The sequence below is a fragment of the Acipenser ruthenus genome, chromosome 50 (genome assembly GCF_902713425.1).
Source record: "Acipenser ruthenus chromosome 50, fAciRut3.2 maternal haplotype, whole genome shotgun sequence".
Classification (NCBI taxonomy): domain Eukaryota; kingdom Metazoa; phylum Chordata; class Actinopteri; order Acipenseriformes; family Acipenseridae; genus Acipenser; species Acipenser ruthenus.
Window position 1 is genome coordinate 945741 of NC_081238.1, and position 15582 is coordinate 961322.

Below are 15582 nucleotides of genomic sequence, written 5' to 3' on the forward strand. Positions count from 1 at the left end.
CACCAGTGCACTTTTATTATTATTATTATTATTATTATTATTATTCATTTCTTAGCAGACGCCCTTATCCAGGGCGACTTACAATTGTTACAAGATATCACATTATTTTTACATACAATTCCCCATTTATACAGTTGGGTTTTTACTGGGGCAATCTAGGTAAAGTACCTTGCTCAAGGGTACAGCAGCAGTGTCCCCAACCAGGGATTGAACCCACGACCCTCCGGTCAAGAGTCCAGAGCCCTAACCACTACTCCACACTGCTGCCCCTGTGAGGTAATTCGCTGAAATGATTCATTTTAACTACCAATGACCTCCTCGCAGGAGTTGCCCCCGCTGCAGAATCAGTGCGTATGTCCCTAAAGGTCCGGCTTTTGTGGTCCCCAGGTCCGGTGTTACACAGATTTGTCTCCGGGTAGAATTCTGTATCCCCCGCTGCATTCCATGCCCGTGCAGCTGCAGGTGCAGTTTTGCAAAGCTGAACGCGCTCGAGCTCTGCCGTGTTTTCTAGCACTGCCGTGTTCTGCTGCAGTTTGCAACAGATATTGAAAACAAGACTAATAATTCTGTAGCAAAATAAAACGGCACATTTAACACCGCGGGTTTCCTACAGTACGCTCAGCCTCCCGCGTTGCTCGATACACACACACGCACAAAAAACACGATTAAAAGTAACATAAAACATTTTTTTTTTCTTTTAAAAACACATTTTAATTTTATTGCATGTAAATACTGTTCAGAGACATCACGCGTTCACGTATAGCTATCGTGATCTACGCAGGCGTCGAATCTAAGGGGTACAGTAATTTGCTTAATACCTGTTTTAAGTTAAGCTAATTTTCGTCACATCTCCAGAGTCGTGAAAAACAGAAACAAATGCAAACTAGTACCGCATACGTCACCTTAAAGATGTAGAGTATAGTTCACAACACTGTTTAATTTCACCGCCATTGTTAATATAACATTATACGTAAGGGGTACGTAACACTAATTCGGCCGAGTGATCTTTTCGTTCGAATTCTGCATTTTTAAAGTGATTGGTTAATTTTTTTATTTTATTTTATTTTTTACGTGAAAATCATTTTTTCCAAGCAAAATAACAGAGGGAGTCCTCCAGTGCGTGGGTGTGAGGCGGCCCACGCGTGGGATCAGTCGCTTCCGCGGTGAACGCCCCGTGTAATCAGCGAGAGGTTCCTCGAGGACTTCGGTTCTTATTGTTCACAGTTCTTATTTACCGTTACTAAGGCAACCAAGCAGACAAACATCTGAGTTCTGCTGCGTGACTAATGCTTTGTTTTCAATGGAAATACAGGATTTCGTGCATGACAGTGAAAAAAAGCCGAGGAAAAAAATGTTTTGGACATATAATAAATACAACGCAGCACCCATATATATATATATATATATATATATATATATATATATATATATATATATATATATATAGCTCGAGCATCAAAAGAAACGTATCACTATTATAACACGTTTATTTTCGGAAATAAGCATATGCACTTAATCACCTAATTATTGAGACAGTTTAATCAAATCCCGGCTCAGCCACTGACTCCCTGTGTGTGTGTGACCCTGAGCAAGTCACTGGACCTCCCTGTGCTCCGTCCTTCGGACGAGACGTCAAACAAACGAGGTCCTATTGGAAGTGTATTTCAATATGAAGCTTGCATTGTAACCCTGTGCTGCCCTGTAACACCTGCGTGAGTCGCCTGGGATAAAGGCGTCTGCCAAATAAATACATAATTAGTGACTCTGCAGCGGCAGCAGCAGTTGTTGATGATGCAGAGTTCACCCCCCTAGTCTCTGTAAGTCGCTTTGGATAAAAGCGTCTGCTAAATTACTAATAATAATAATAAGTACTTTGTTTGATAGATTCAGTTGAAATACAAAGCCAGTGAGCTTCAGTTGATTTTGAACTGGCCTTTTTTTTTTTTTTTTAACTTGGACCAGTTTAACCAGTTCCTCAACCAGCACCAAGTGTCCCGAACCAGTACAGGCAGCTGAAAACCAGTGCGGGCCGTTGCTGGTATTCCGCCAGAGAATTGCCTGCGTCAGCACTAGCGTTCCCGTGGTAACCAGACTGCTGAGCGATGCAGTTCTCTTAACAAACACAAAAATACACATACGTCATGCTTGCAAGTCCATAAAAGAAGAAAAGGGAACAGAAAATGTTTTATTTGAAAATAACAGATTAGTTAAACGCCAGACTCGGCAATTACTGTTCAGTACTGAAAATAAACGTGCGACGTCGGTCTCGTTCTGTCGAGTCAATCGCCTCTCGTCAGCAATTCTATAATCGATCCCCCTCTTTAACCACCGGACCCCCATACATTTCTCCCCTCCCATTAAACTTCCATTCACTATATAGGTCTCCCGTGCGGCGTTTTGAAAGATCTCTGTTTTCTCAAACATGTTCCATTTTAAAGCCTGATATCTGGTGGCACACTGGGTTAAAGAAAGTTATCAGTTTCTTTCCCTTGCCTTCCAGGAAATACCCTTGCACTGCACTTTCCTTTTAAATTCTCCTCCCGCCCCTTCAGAACCGTCATTCCTGTCAGTAACCAATCAGCTGCCTCCTCTATTGACCGACAAGCGTTCAGCCTGTAACAGGACCCCGGAAGACACTGCTGGGGTGAAATGACCTAGGAAGTGCAAGCCTAACAGGTTTGTTTGAAGACAGGGCAAGCAAACTGAGAACAGCTGCTTTCAGTGAAGTAGCAATGACAATGCATGGGGTATGAGGATCCTAATATTGTTCAATGGGCTTACAGGACATGCCTTTATATTCTGATTTAAATAAAACGGGCACAAAATCTAATATTTGTTTTAAAACATAATTTTAATATAAAGGGAGATGAACACCGCTTTTTAAGCTATACTAACAAACTGGTTTATCTATCTATCTATCTATCTATCTATCTATCTATCTATCTATCTATATATATATATATATATATATATATATATATATATATATATATATATATATATATATATATATAGGGCTCAGCATTGTTGGCTGGACTGGATGCTTCAGTAAACTATTGGTTCAGCCTTCCAGAGTCATCAAGGGCCCCGGGGTATACCAGGAGAACATGCCCCCCACCAGGGCCGTGCCAAATCGGAGGGGGGAGACACACAGGTCCCAATAAAGTGTCACTGCCTGTTAGACTCATCTGTGCGGTGTGTGTGTGTGTGTGTGTGTGCGTGCGTGTGCGTGTGCGTGTGTGTGTGTGTGTGTGTTTTGCAGGGGGAGATGCTTACAGGAGCTGTGGAAGGAGGGCTGTGTGTTTGCTGCTGCTGGCTGTCAATGCCGGACTCCTGGGATCCATCCTGATCATCGTTTCTCTCCACTGTAGGCACCGAACTCTCCTTCATTCTTCATGTACACTGATCTCATTTACTGCTGTTGTGCATTTAAAAAAAAGAAGTGTATTACTGTCTTCTGATCTTGTTATTACGCTGTGTTTATCTATCTATCTATCTATCTATATAGATAAACATACATACATACATACATACATACATACATACATACATACATACATACATACATACATACATACATACATACATACATACATACATACATACATACATACATACATACATACATACATACATACATACATACATACATACATACGGGCAGCAGTGTGGAGTAGCGGTTAGGGCTCTGGACTCTTGACCGGAGGGTCGTGGGTTCAATCCCAGGTGGGGGACACTGCTGCTGTACCCTTGAGCAAGGTACTTTACCTAGATTGCTCCAGTAAAAACCAAACTGTATAAACGGGTAATTGTATGTAAAAATAATGTGATATCTTGTAACAATTGTAAGTCGCCCTGGATAAGGGCGTCTGCTAAGAAATAAATAATAAGAAGAAGAAGAAGAAGAAGAAGAAAAAAGAAAAAAGAGAAAAGGATATTTCAGGTACTTAAAAAGGTAGAATAATTGATAACAAATCAATTATCAGGACGTTTCTTTCCTTCATCGGCTGAATGCAAAAAAACACAGTGCTTTAAGAAGTTGATAAAAAACAAACAAGTAGTCTTTTAAACAAAATTCCCGAATGATGATGATGATGATGATGATGATGATGAAGATGATGATGACCTCAGAACAGAATGTTCATTCCAAATGGCTCCAAAGTGCCGAGTTTGAAAATAAGTTCACATTCCTTTTGTTTCCTGACAGCATTAGCTCCATAGCATTGAATATATATATATATATATATATATATATATATATATATATATATATATATATATATATATATATATATATATATATATATCTCGAGATGGCGCAATGCTCTATCACATGAATGTTCCGTTGCGAAAAAAAAAAAAAGTGTGATGTAGTCAATAAAACCCACATCCTAATATAGACTTTCAAAAGGAGAACTAACCGAAGTAGCTGTCTGCGTTCTGGGTTTCAAAGTCAAAGTCACATTCGAGTGCCGTACCGTGATATTGATATCGGAGCCCCGGATACTCGAGCCGTCGCGATGGACCGGAGCGGTGCTGTCGAACTGTCACCGATCGCAGTACCGAACGATTACCAAGACAGAGGGGAGACCAAAACAGAAGACGCTTACGAAACGCTACAATTTAATAACCCAGCGGGGCGGAAAGCTCGGACACTGACCAGCCGGTGTAAGTAACTGCATTTAAATATTCAAAATATACTGTTGATTACTCGGTAACGGGGACCCGAAACAGAGACAGCTAACTTAGCCAAAGTTTCTGTATCTAAAGTTGTATATTACCAAATTGAAAAGTCCCGTGCAGACTATAATTCGTGTCTTTAATCTCCTGACAATAACACCACTTTGGTTATTATCACAACCCGGTTAATATCACCCACATGATCATTATACAGTAAATCACTTTATGGAATAAAATCCTGCCATGGGGACAGTTTACATGTAAGTGAATTGCTGTATCACAATGCTCTGACGTATAACGACCACGAGTCACTGCTTTTATTACAATGTGTATTACTGGACTGTACTAGTTATCATTCTATACCATTAACGTGTTTAATCAAACATATTGATCAAATGTTTTAATATAAAAACAATACATCCGTACTTCACACACTGCCCTGGACAATTTATTAGGATCTGCCCCTAATATCGGGTCACCGTTGGCCCCCGATCACAGCCCTGACGTGACCCAGACTCCACAAGGCGCTGGAAGATCCATTCCCTCGTTAATATTGAGTGCAGAGAGGCAGGCAGAGGATCGGGATGACGAATCCTTCACACAGTCGGATTGAGATCGCTGTGGTGTCCGTGGAAGAAGTCTCTGTCGTGCTCCTCAATCCATTCTGGCTCAGTGGAGGGGGCGTTATTGAAAGCAGCCATCAGGGCTCAGCATTGTTGGCTGGACTGGATGCTTCAGTAAACTATTGGTTCAGCCTTCCAGAGTCATCAAGGGCCCCAGGGTATACCAGGAGAACATGCCCCCCACCAGGGCCGTGCCAAATCGGAGGGGGGAGACACACAGGTCCTAATAAAGTGTCATTGCCTGTTAGACTCATCTGTGCGGTGTGTGTGTGTGTGTGTGTGTGCGTGTGCGTGCGTGCGCGTGTGCGTGTTTTGCAGGGGGAGATGCTTACAGGAGCTGTGGAAGGAGGGCTGTGTGTTTGCTGCTGATGGCTGTCAATGCCGGACTCCTGGGATCCATCCTGATCATCGTTTCTCTCCACTGTAGGCACCGAACTCTCCTTCATTCTTCATTTACATTGATCTCATTTACTGCTGTTGTGCATTTAAAAAAAAAAAAAGTGTATTACTGTCTTCTGATCTGGTTATTAAGCTGTGTGTTTTTAATTGCATTACATCTACGGCTCTGGCTAAACGTTTTGCATCACCTAGAATTTTAGAATTGAGGAAAAAAAAATTATTTGTGAACGTAATTTAGATCTTTTCTTTAATCATGGAATCAAAGAAGCTACAACACGATACTGGAAAAGTCTACACCGGAAGCCATAATAGTAGTAGGGTAGTATTTCATGTTAGATTTCGAAATGTCACACTTTTGCATTTGTGTCTCATTTTCCGTAAAAGTATTTAGAAAACTATACAAAGCGGTGTGTAATTAAATTTGGTAACGTAAAATCATTCAGCAGGTTTCGTTCGACTTTATGCAGCAGAATTAGTTCGTTCTATAAGAGGGTGATGCGAAACTTTTGGCCAGAGCTGTGCGTGGTAACTTAGGCTGGAACAGCCAGTGTCTTTTTAGACGTAAGAAACAGCGCCATCTAGTGATCCGACACGACAGCGCAAGTTTTCTTTAGTTTTTGTTGGCAAGAGGAGCCTATTTTCTATTCAGGGATAGCAAGAGATTTAGTGAGTGAGGAGCCCGAGTGAAGTTATATATATACATATATATTAAACATGGTAAACCATGGAAACTATATAGTATAACCTTGGGAAAACTGCAGAAATACAGTGCAAACACCATACAATAGTAATTAAGGGAATGTACACCAGAAAATTGAGTGGAAGGGTCCTGAGTGGAAGGGTCCTGAGTGGAGGGGTCCTGAGTGGAGGGGTGTAGGTGTCCTGAGTGGAGGGGTGTGGGTGTCCTGAGTGGAGCGGTCCTGAGTGGAGGGGTGGAGGGGTCCTGAGTGGAGGGGAGTATGTGTCCTGAGTGGAGGGGTGTGGGTGTCCTGAGTGGAGGGGTCCTGAGTGGAGGGGTGTAGGTGTCCTGAGGGGTGTAGGTGTCCTGAGTGGAGGGGTCCTGAGTGGAAGGGTGTGGGTGTCCTGAGTGGAGGGGTCCCGAGTGGAGGGGTGGAGGGGTCCTGAGTGGAGGGGTCCTGAGTGGAGGGGTGTAGGTGTCCTGAGTGGAGGGGTCCTGAGTGGAGGGGTGTAGGTGTCCTGAGTGGAGGGGTCCTGAGTGGAGGGGTGTAGGTGTCCTGAGTGGAGGTGTCCTGAGTGGAGGGGTCCTGAGTGGAGGGTGGAGGGATCCTGAGTGGAGGGGTCCTGAGTGTGTGCTCTTGTGTTTCAGATTCTCACACTGCCAGGGGTCTGCCCAGCTCAGCTGCTTCACAGCACGGTGAGGACCGCGAACCCTTTCTGTGACAAAACAGCCTTTAACGCTACACAGAGCTGACACAAGCACCCTAGCCAGTCTCATCTGATACATATCACCGTCACTTTGTACAGCTCACATGTTCCTATACCAGATTATGACAATATACAGCAGTGGATCAAAGATATGCACCACACAGCATTTTAGGACTGAAACACAATTATTATATATATATGAACATAATTTAGATATTTTATTTAACATCGTAAGAAACTACAAAATGATATTGCAAAAAAGTCTACCGGAAGCCATAATAGTAGTACAGTAGGATTTCATATTTGATTTTGAAATGTTACATTTTTTCAATTTGTTTTTTGTTAAGTATCTGGAAAACTACAAAGCGGTGTGTAATTCAATATGTTAACGCAACATTATTCAACAGTTTCATTCTAACCCCCTCCCCTCCCCTCCTCCCCCTCCCCCTCCCCCTCCCCCTCCCCCAGGCTGTCAGTCCCTTGATGAGTGCTGGCTCCTGCACCAGGAGAAGCTCTATTATCTCTCCACTCAGAAGGGAAGCTGTGAGTTTGCCAGCCACTTCTGTGCCCAGAGGCAATCAGTCCTGGCTGCGGTCGGGCAAGACAGAGAGGTAATACAGAACCCACACCTCTCACAGCTTTCTTTGTGAAGTTTACATTTAGTCTTACTGTCCTCCGCTGGCGACGAGACCCCCTGCGGAGCGGGTATCGTGCGGGCGGACGGACGGGCGGGCGTACGCACGCGTGTCTCACGTCACAATCTTCCATATATCTGGAGAATCGCATATCCGATTGTCATGAAACTTGCTATCGACATGATTTAGCAGAAGTTAAAAAGGGGTTTGATTCCAGGAGGTTCAAATCCCGGCTCAGCCACTGACTCCCTGTGTGTGTGTGACCCTGAGCAAGTCACTGAACCTCCTTGTGCTCCGTCCTTCGGATGAGACGCAAAACAAACAAGCTCCTATTGGAAGTGACAAACTCTGTAAGTCGCTTTGGATAAAAGCGTCTGCTAAATAATAATAATAATAATAATAATAATAATATGCATTTCTCAGGGCTTCTTGGCATCTAGAACTGGGTCTCGGTCGTTCTGGGTGGAGCCCTCTGGAGGTGAAGAGTACACAGACTTAACATTTGAATCTTCTGGGGACAATTTGGAGGATCTGTTTCCTATAGACCAGGTAAACGTTCAGTTGTTTTGTTTTTTGTTTGTTTGTTTTATTTCTCCACAGAAACTTGCTCATCTTCTTATAGCAACCTATTTCAGTTTTCTGTGTTCCTTTCACATCCCGGGGACTGCAAACACCAGGGCTGATCAGGCTCCTAGTAAAACCTGGAATGGGTGAAACTGCTACGCAACGGGAGTCTTTGCAACGTCTGGATAATGAGATTTTAATTCCACTTGTCATGGAGGGCCAGCAGTTGCGATGTTACAATAAAACAAGGAGCCAAAGCATTCATCTCCAGAGAGGCACAACTGGCATTTTATTTCATGATAGCAGGTTTCCACAAGATGGCGCTAAAGTACTGTATTTAGATGCAATCTTGTTGAAATAGGAAACGACAGGCCTTATTAAAATATCCTGGTGTGAAAGAAACAGCTTTACTTCATAGGAGACAGGAAAGCAAGGAGTCTATGTACAGCTATGGCCAAAAGTTTTGCATCTCAGTTCTGGTCCTGGTGACTCCCTGTGTCTGCTGGTCAGGAGGACTCTTGACCGGAGGGTCGTGGGTTCAATCCCAGGTGGGGGACACTGCTGCTGTACCCTTGAGCAAGGTACTTTACCTAGATTGCTCCAGTAAAAACCCAACTGTATAAATGGGTAATTGTATGTAAAAAATAATGTGATATCTTGTAACAATTGTAAGTCACCCTGAATAAGGGCGTCTGCTAAGAAATTAATAATAATAATAATAATAATAATAATAATAATAATAATAATAATGTACCTGTTTCTCTCCTCCAGGAGTGGGATTGGATGCTCTCAGATCAATCCTGCCCTTGTGCTTTGCTGTCTGAAGGTAGAATTCACTCAGCCCAGCACTGCCAGGAAGAATTCAACTGGATCTGCCAGAGAGCTTGACAGGGTTTAAAATCCAGGTTTATCACCGGCCAGCTAAAACTCCTCAGGACCCGGAACTCTCGGGACCTTCCACAAAAGGTGGACGAATTCGATTCTGTCTGAAAAAAATAACGTAGTTACTCTTAGTTACATTTTAAAAAGGACTGCGGCTAACGCATGAAATCAGAAAGCGAGAGTCGAGCCTCCCGCGTCACACGAACGCGCGTTTCAGATCATCTCGCTACAGGAGGGGAGGAGCGGGTTCGAAGGCCGGGTCTTCAGGGAATATTTCCAGCTGCAGCCTTACCAAACTGGAAAAAAAAAAAAAAAAAAATCTCTCTGTAAAATGACAGCCTGAGAAGTAACTATTTGTAACTTGTAACTGTGACGGATTACTTCTTAAAAGTAACTTCGCCCCCCCCACACTCACTGCAGTTCATGTAAGGCAAAAATTGAAATACAAAACCTTGTCCAAATTGTGTGTCATTTTTTGTTGTTCATAAGAAGTATGTAAACTTTATTAGGACCTGCCCCTAATATCGGGTCACCGTTGGCCCCCGATCACAGCCCTGACGTGACCCAGACTCCACAAGGCGCTGGAAGATCCATTCCCTCGTTAATATTGAGTGCAGAGAGGCCGGCAGAGGATCAGGATGACGAATCCTTCACACAGTCGGATTGAGATCGCTGTGGTGTCCGTGGAAGAAGTCTCTGTCGTGCTCCTCAATCCATTCTGGCTCAGTGGAGGGGGGCGTTATTGAAAGCAGCCATCAGGGCTCAGCATTGTTGGCTGGACTGGATGCTTCAGTAAACTATTGGTTCAGCCTTCCAGAGTCATCAAGGGCCCCGGGGTATACCAGGAGAACATGCCCCCCACCAGGGCCGTCCCAAATCGGAGGGGGGGGGGGGGGGGGGGCACACAGGTCCTAATAAAGTGGCCGGGCAAGTGGTAGTCTGTTATTTTAACACAGATTTTCTTCGATATACCCTACCAGATATGACGTCATTTCGTGCACGTAGGTCTCCTATGTGAAAAGCACACAAGTCTATTTATTAATGCAAATTTATTTCAAGCTGTTCGTAAAGGATATTTATCGTGCGCTCCTTGCATACTCAAGGCTGCGTTTAATTTTCACAAATGAACATTGAAAACACGTGTCACAGAAAATGCAGCTGTTGGCACTCAAACTCACCACGTCTCGCTTCTTGAAATCTGAGTTTTTATTATTATTATTATTATTATTATTATTATTATTATTATTTCTGGAGAAATATCTACAGCTCTGGCCAAATGTTTTGCATCGCCCTCTATATCGAATTAACAAATTTGGCTTTTAGTCGAATGAAATCTGCTGAATAACGTCACGTTAACATATTAACTGCCGCTGTGTAGTTTTCCGTATACTTAACGGAATAAAAACTGACATTGAAAAAGGTGACATTTCGAAATCTAACAGGAAACACTACTATATTACTGTTATGGCTTCTGGTGGACTTTTGCGAGATCATTTTTTATTACATAATGTTGGGTTACCATGTGGCTCCAGATTAACCGGACGCTGTGAGACAGACCGGGATTTCAAACTTGCCCCTAAATTGAAATAAATGAAGGTGTAAATGAACCATCCTTAGCTACAATTAAGAATGATGCTTAAATACCCGCATGCGCGTCAAATAATTGTATTATACTAAGAATCAATTGCAGCCAGTCGCTGTTTTTTTCTGTTTGTTAAAATTCAATCGCCCGTATTATTCTGCAAATACAATCGCATCATCATCTCGTTGCTCTATCGATAGATTAGCTATTCGTTCATTAAGATCTGATCAGAAGCAGCTGATCAGTGTGAATTGTTTGCTGCGCCCAAGCCATTCCACCACAGCAGGATTAATCTCAGCAAAGGTGGAGCTCATTTATACGTGAATTACTTTCAATTTAGGGGGAATTTTGAAATTCCGGTCTGTCTCAAAGCGTCCGGTTAATCTCCATATGGTAACCCTACATCATGTGAAATAAAAGACCGAAAATGATGTTCATATAGTTTGGCCAGAGCTGCATTTTTTAAAAAATATCCACATGAAATACTTCCTGTGTTATTGTTTACAAACGCTATGGGAAAAAAAAGACCATTAATAACCACGTTTAATTGATTGCGTGCCTCTTTAGTACAGGAAAATATGAAAGTGAAGGAAATACATATTAAGCCCCTTTCACGCTGGCACACTCTGCCCGGGTCGGGACCGGGAGTCAGGGTTGACCGAGGTGACGGAGGCAGCTGCACACGACGCAGTTATCAATGCCTCGGAAGCAGCTTCTCTGGATTGAGCTGTCCGCCCGAATGCTGATGAGACCGTTTCTTCATCCCTCCTGCTGCGTCTCAAGCGACACAAACATGGCTAAACACTGAAACGTGCCTTGCAGAAGTGAAACTTTCACGCCGGGCGTGGCTTGCGTCGGCTCACGCACGGCCGTCGTGCATTCTGTCTCGCTCGACCCGGGTGGCGACCCACATCCGGAGGTGGGTCGCTGGGACGACCCAGTTATTTGTTTTCACACTAACATTGTGTGAAATTGTGGACTGGGGTGATTTAGTTAGTTTTGTAGCCAAACATTTTAAACACAGCGTCGAGTTCTGCTGAGCTGCGGATTTGCAAGGTAATTGGACATTCGAAATTAGAGGCAAAAAAAACAAAAACAGGAGCGAAATCTTTTTTTTTTTTTTTTTTACCTGATTGTGAGGGAGGAGACCCTCACATTTGTCTCCGTATGTATCTGGACATTTTCTGCAAATTGTTTTTTAACTGTTTGTGTACTGTGTTGCTGAACCTTGGGTCTAGTAAGGAAAATAATAAAAACAAAATTCACTTACGTGGTGTATCAGGATTGGAGGCCTGTGGTTGGGAGTGTCCTGAAAAACAAAAGAAGGGTTAATCAAGAGTGCTGTTTAGAGAGCTGGTTTGGAAGGGTGCACACTTCCAGAACAATGTATGGCGGTACTATTGTTAAGATAAAATGAACAACAGCTATTGTAATGTGCATGTTTTTTGATATGCAATGGTTTAAGTAACCTGAGTTGGGTGTGGTGGTATGGTCCTCCATCTTGACAGGAAGTGGGGAACCAGCCATGTTGGTGAGGGAAGCTTTTATTGACTTCCCTGGGTACTGACTTCCTGTAGCAGGGCAGTACCTGTAGAAGATATTGAAAGGGGGGATAGCTGATTTTAATTAAATTTCCCTCTGCTTGTTTTAAAACATAGTATTAATGCATGTCTTAGATTAATGTTTAGTATATATATACATATTCATTGATTTTGTTTCTTTTTGAATACTTTATTTATTATTGATAACAGTTTGCTGTTTTGTTCTTATATAACCACCTGCATAATGGTTTATTCTGGGGGGAGGGGTAGGCCTGGAAAGGTATAAAGGCTGTCAGTTGGTTCAGTCAGGAGCTTCCTTTTGTGTAGATCAGAGAGCAGTTTTGGAGCTCTATGGTTGGACTCAGTTATTGAAGTCAGTACCTGTGATTAGCCGCTGGCTGCACTCTCCAACATTTGGTGGCAGCTGTGGGATGCATCAGTGGCCAGCAGGAGGCACTCTAAAGTTACACCAAACTTCTCTGTGCTCTGCGTGCTTCCCTGCGAATCAACACCAGCCGCTGGCTGCACTCTCCAACACTGATTAAAAACAAAAGGTGATTTTAAAGTTTTGAGTTGCAGTTTCCGAGCAGGGCAGAATGTGCTAGAGTCTGGTGTCGCAACGGGAGTTTTTTTCATTGGCAGACATTCAGTCCTCGGTAGCTGTGTGGGTCGATTTGGAAGCCAAGAAGGGAACAAAACAGAACGAAAACATCTGCTTCACAAGCTTCTGTCTACCCCATGCGTGGTCTTCAAGCTTCAATCACACCCACCCTAAACCCCCTCCCCCTCTCCCTGCCCCCCTCTGCTGGCCAGCTGTGGAGCCGCTCTGGCTCCAAATCCTGTGGTTTCTGTGGTCGGACCCTGGCTATGGTGTCGTAGATTAGGGGAGATACTAAAAGGGGCACGGGGTTGATCAAAATTGCAATTCTGGGATGTTAAGATGCATTTTGTAATGAAGCTTCAAATGGCAATGCTGTTGTTACACCCCCTGGCTGTTTGGAGTCATTCTGAATGCTTCTGGGGTCTCCGCTATTGATTCATCATCATCTGGCTGTGTTGGGCTTGTCTGTAGAATCCTGATTGCTGGGCACTGACTAGCCTTTCCATTTAGATCATGTGACAGCATGACCTTTCAGTCTCCCAGCCCCACATACTCTGTGTATTAGTAAATGTGGGTAAAAGCTTACGTGTGACAGACAGACAGACAGACAGGCACGCCCCCCACCCCATATCCCCGGGATGTGATATTCTCAAGCGCTTCTGCTAAATAATGTTAATACCACGTTTCATGGCAATCGGACAGGCGGCTCCTCTCTTTGCAAGGAATTTCATGCATGATGATAATGATCTTATTGTTTCTGCAGACAGACAGACAGACACACAGACACACAGACTGACAGACAAACACTCACAGACAAACAGACACACAGACTCACACACACACACACACACACACACAGACAGACTCACACACAGACACACAGACAGACTCTCACACACACAGACAGACACTCACACACACACACACACACAGACAGACACACAGACACACACACACAGACAGACACACAGACAAACAAACACTCACAGACAGACAAACAGACAGACAGGCAGAGACAGACACAGACACACACACAGACAGACAGACAAACAGACAGACAAACACTCACAGACAGACAGACAGACACAGACAGACACACAGACACACACAAACAGACAGGCAGACAGACACAGACAGACAGACTGACAGAAACACTCACAGACAGACAAACAGACAGATAGACACACAGACAGACAGACAGACACACACACACACACACACACACAGACAGGCAGGCACACACACACACACACACAGTGTTTGGTACACTCTCATCTTTCCCAGTCTTTGCATGGGCTCCCTCCCCTCCACTCACAGAGCGGTGATTCACACAGCAGGTGGGCGGTTCGCTCTATTGATCCAAACCTGCTGGGATCCGGAGCAGCTCAATCAGGCTTGTTTTTCTCATCTTTCACTACATTGACCGAAGCCTGTTGTTTCCAAGCAGAAAATACTGGAAAAAAACAACTTAAAATACCTGGGCAACTCATCTCTCTCATCTGTGCCTTTTTGTCTAGTTCTGTAACATAAAACATAGGTTAGCATTGTAAAGCACAGAGAGGTGTGGTAAAGCATAGGGAAGCATTGTAAAGCACAGAGAGGTCTGGTAAAGCATAGGGAAGCATTGTAAAGCACAGAGAGGTCTGGTAAAGCATAGGCAAGCATTGTAAAGCACAGAGAGGTGTGGTAAAGCATAGGGAAGCATTGTAAAGCACAGAGAGGTCTGGTAAAGCATAGGGAAGCATTGTAAAGCACAGAGAGGTCTGGTAAAGCATAGGGAAGCATTGTAAAACACAGAGAGGTCTGGTAAAGCATAGGGAAGCATTGTAAAGCACAGAGAGGTCTGGTAAAGCATAGGAAAGCATTGTAAAGCACAGAGAGATGTGGTAAAGCATAGGGAAGCATTGTAAAGCACAGAGAGGTCTGGTAAAGCATAGGGAAGCATTGTAAAGCACAGAGAAGTCTGGTATAGCATAGGGAAGCATTGTAAAGCACAGAGAGGTCTGGTAAAGCATAGAGAAGCATTGTAAAGCACAGAGAGGGATGGTAAAGCATAGGGAAGCATTGTAAAGCACAGAGAGGTCTGGTAAAGCATAGGGAAGCATTGCAAAGCACAGAGAGGTCTGGTAAAGCATAGGGAAGCATTGTAAAGCACAGACAGGCATTGTAAAGCACAGAGAGGTCTGGTAAAGCATAGGGAAGCATTGTAAAGCACAGAGAGGTCTGGTAAAGCATAGGGTAGCATTGTAAAGCACAGAGAGGTCTGGTAAAGCATAGGGAAGCATTGTAAAGCACAGAGAGGTCTGGTAAAGCATATTGAAAAACTGCAAATACCTTACCTGAAACCTTTTTAAGTCCTTTTAAAACCAGATCATATGTGTGGTATTATTTTGTAAGATGCCATTACTTTCAAGAACAGCTTGGTAATGGTCACATGACACAAGAACTGACTCAAAAAAGAGCAAATGTGTTGTTTATTACATCCACCAGGGGGCAGTGTTGCAGTGGGACAGGTTAATGGTTGTGCTCTGGTGTACCAGCAGCAGAGAGCGCTATGGAGGACAGGGTCGCTTTAATCTTTTAAAAAAGTCCCCAGGATTATACAAAGAGATCTTAAACAGGAATGCATGAAGCAAGATAACTCGTATATTTCATTACGTGTAGTTCTTTAATCCAAGGAGTTAAAACT

The 15582-nt window shown here is 43.5% G+C and overlaps 1 protein-coding gene across 2 annotated transcripts; it reads left to right on the top strand.

Moving 5' to 3' along the window:
* The first annotated feature begins 4397 nt into the window (after positions 1-4397).
* On the top strand, positions 4398-9192 carry LOC117970968 (natural killer cells antigen CD94-like). 2 transcript variants are annotated; one of them, XM_059015516.1, is made up of 6 exons: positions 4399-4668; positions 5622-5726; positions 7030-7077; positions 7557-7699; positions 8147-8272; positions 9059-9192. In XM_059015516.1, the coding sequence occupies exons 1-6, from the start codon at positions 4521-4523 to the stop codon at positions 9173-9175; spliced, it is 687 nt and encodes a 228-aa protein (XP_058871499.1). In that variant the 5' UTR covers positions 4399-4520; the 3' UTR covers positions 9176-9192. The 2 variants fall into 2 exon arrangements, with proteins under 2 accessions (XP_034774696.2, XP_058871499.1); XM_034918805.2 differs by lacking the exon at positions 5622-5726 and having other exon boundaries at positions 4398-4668.
* The last annotated feature ends 6390 nt before the right edge of the window (positions 9193-15582 follow it).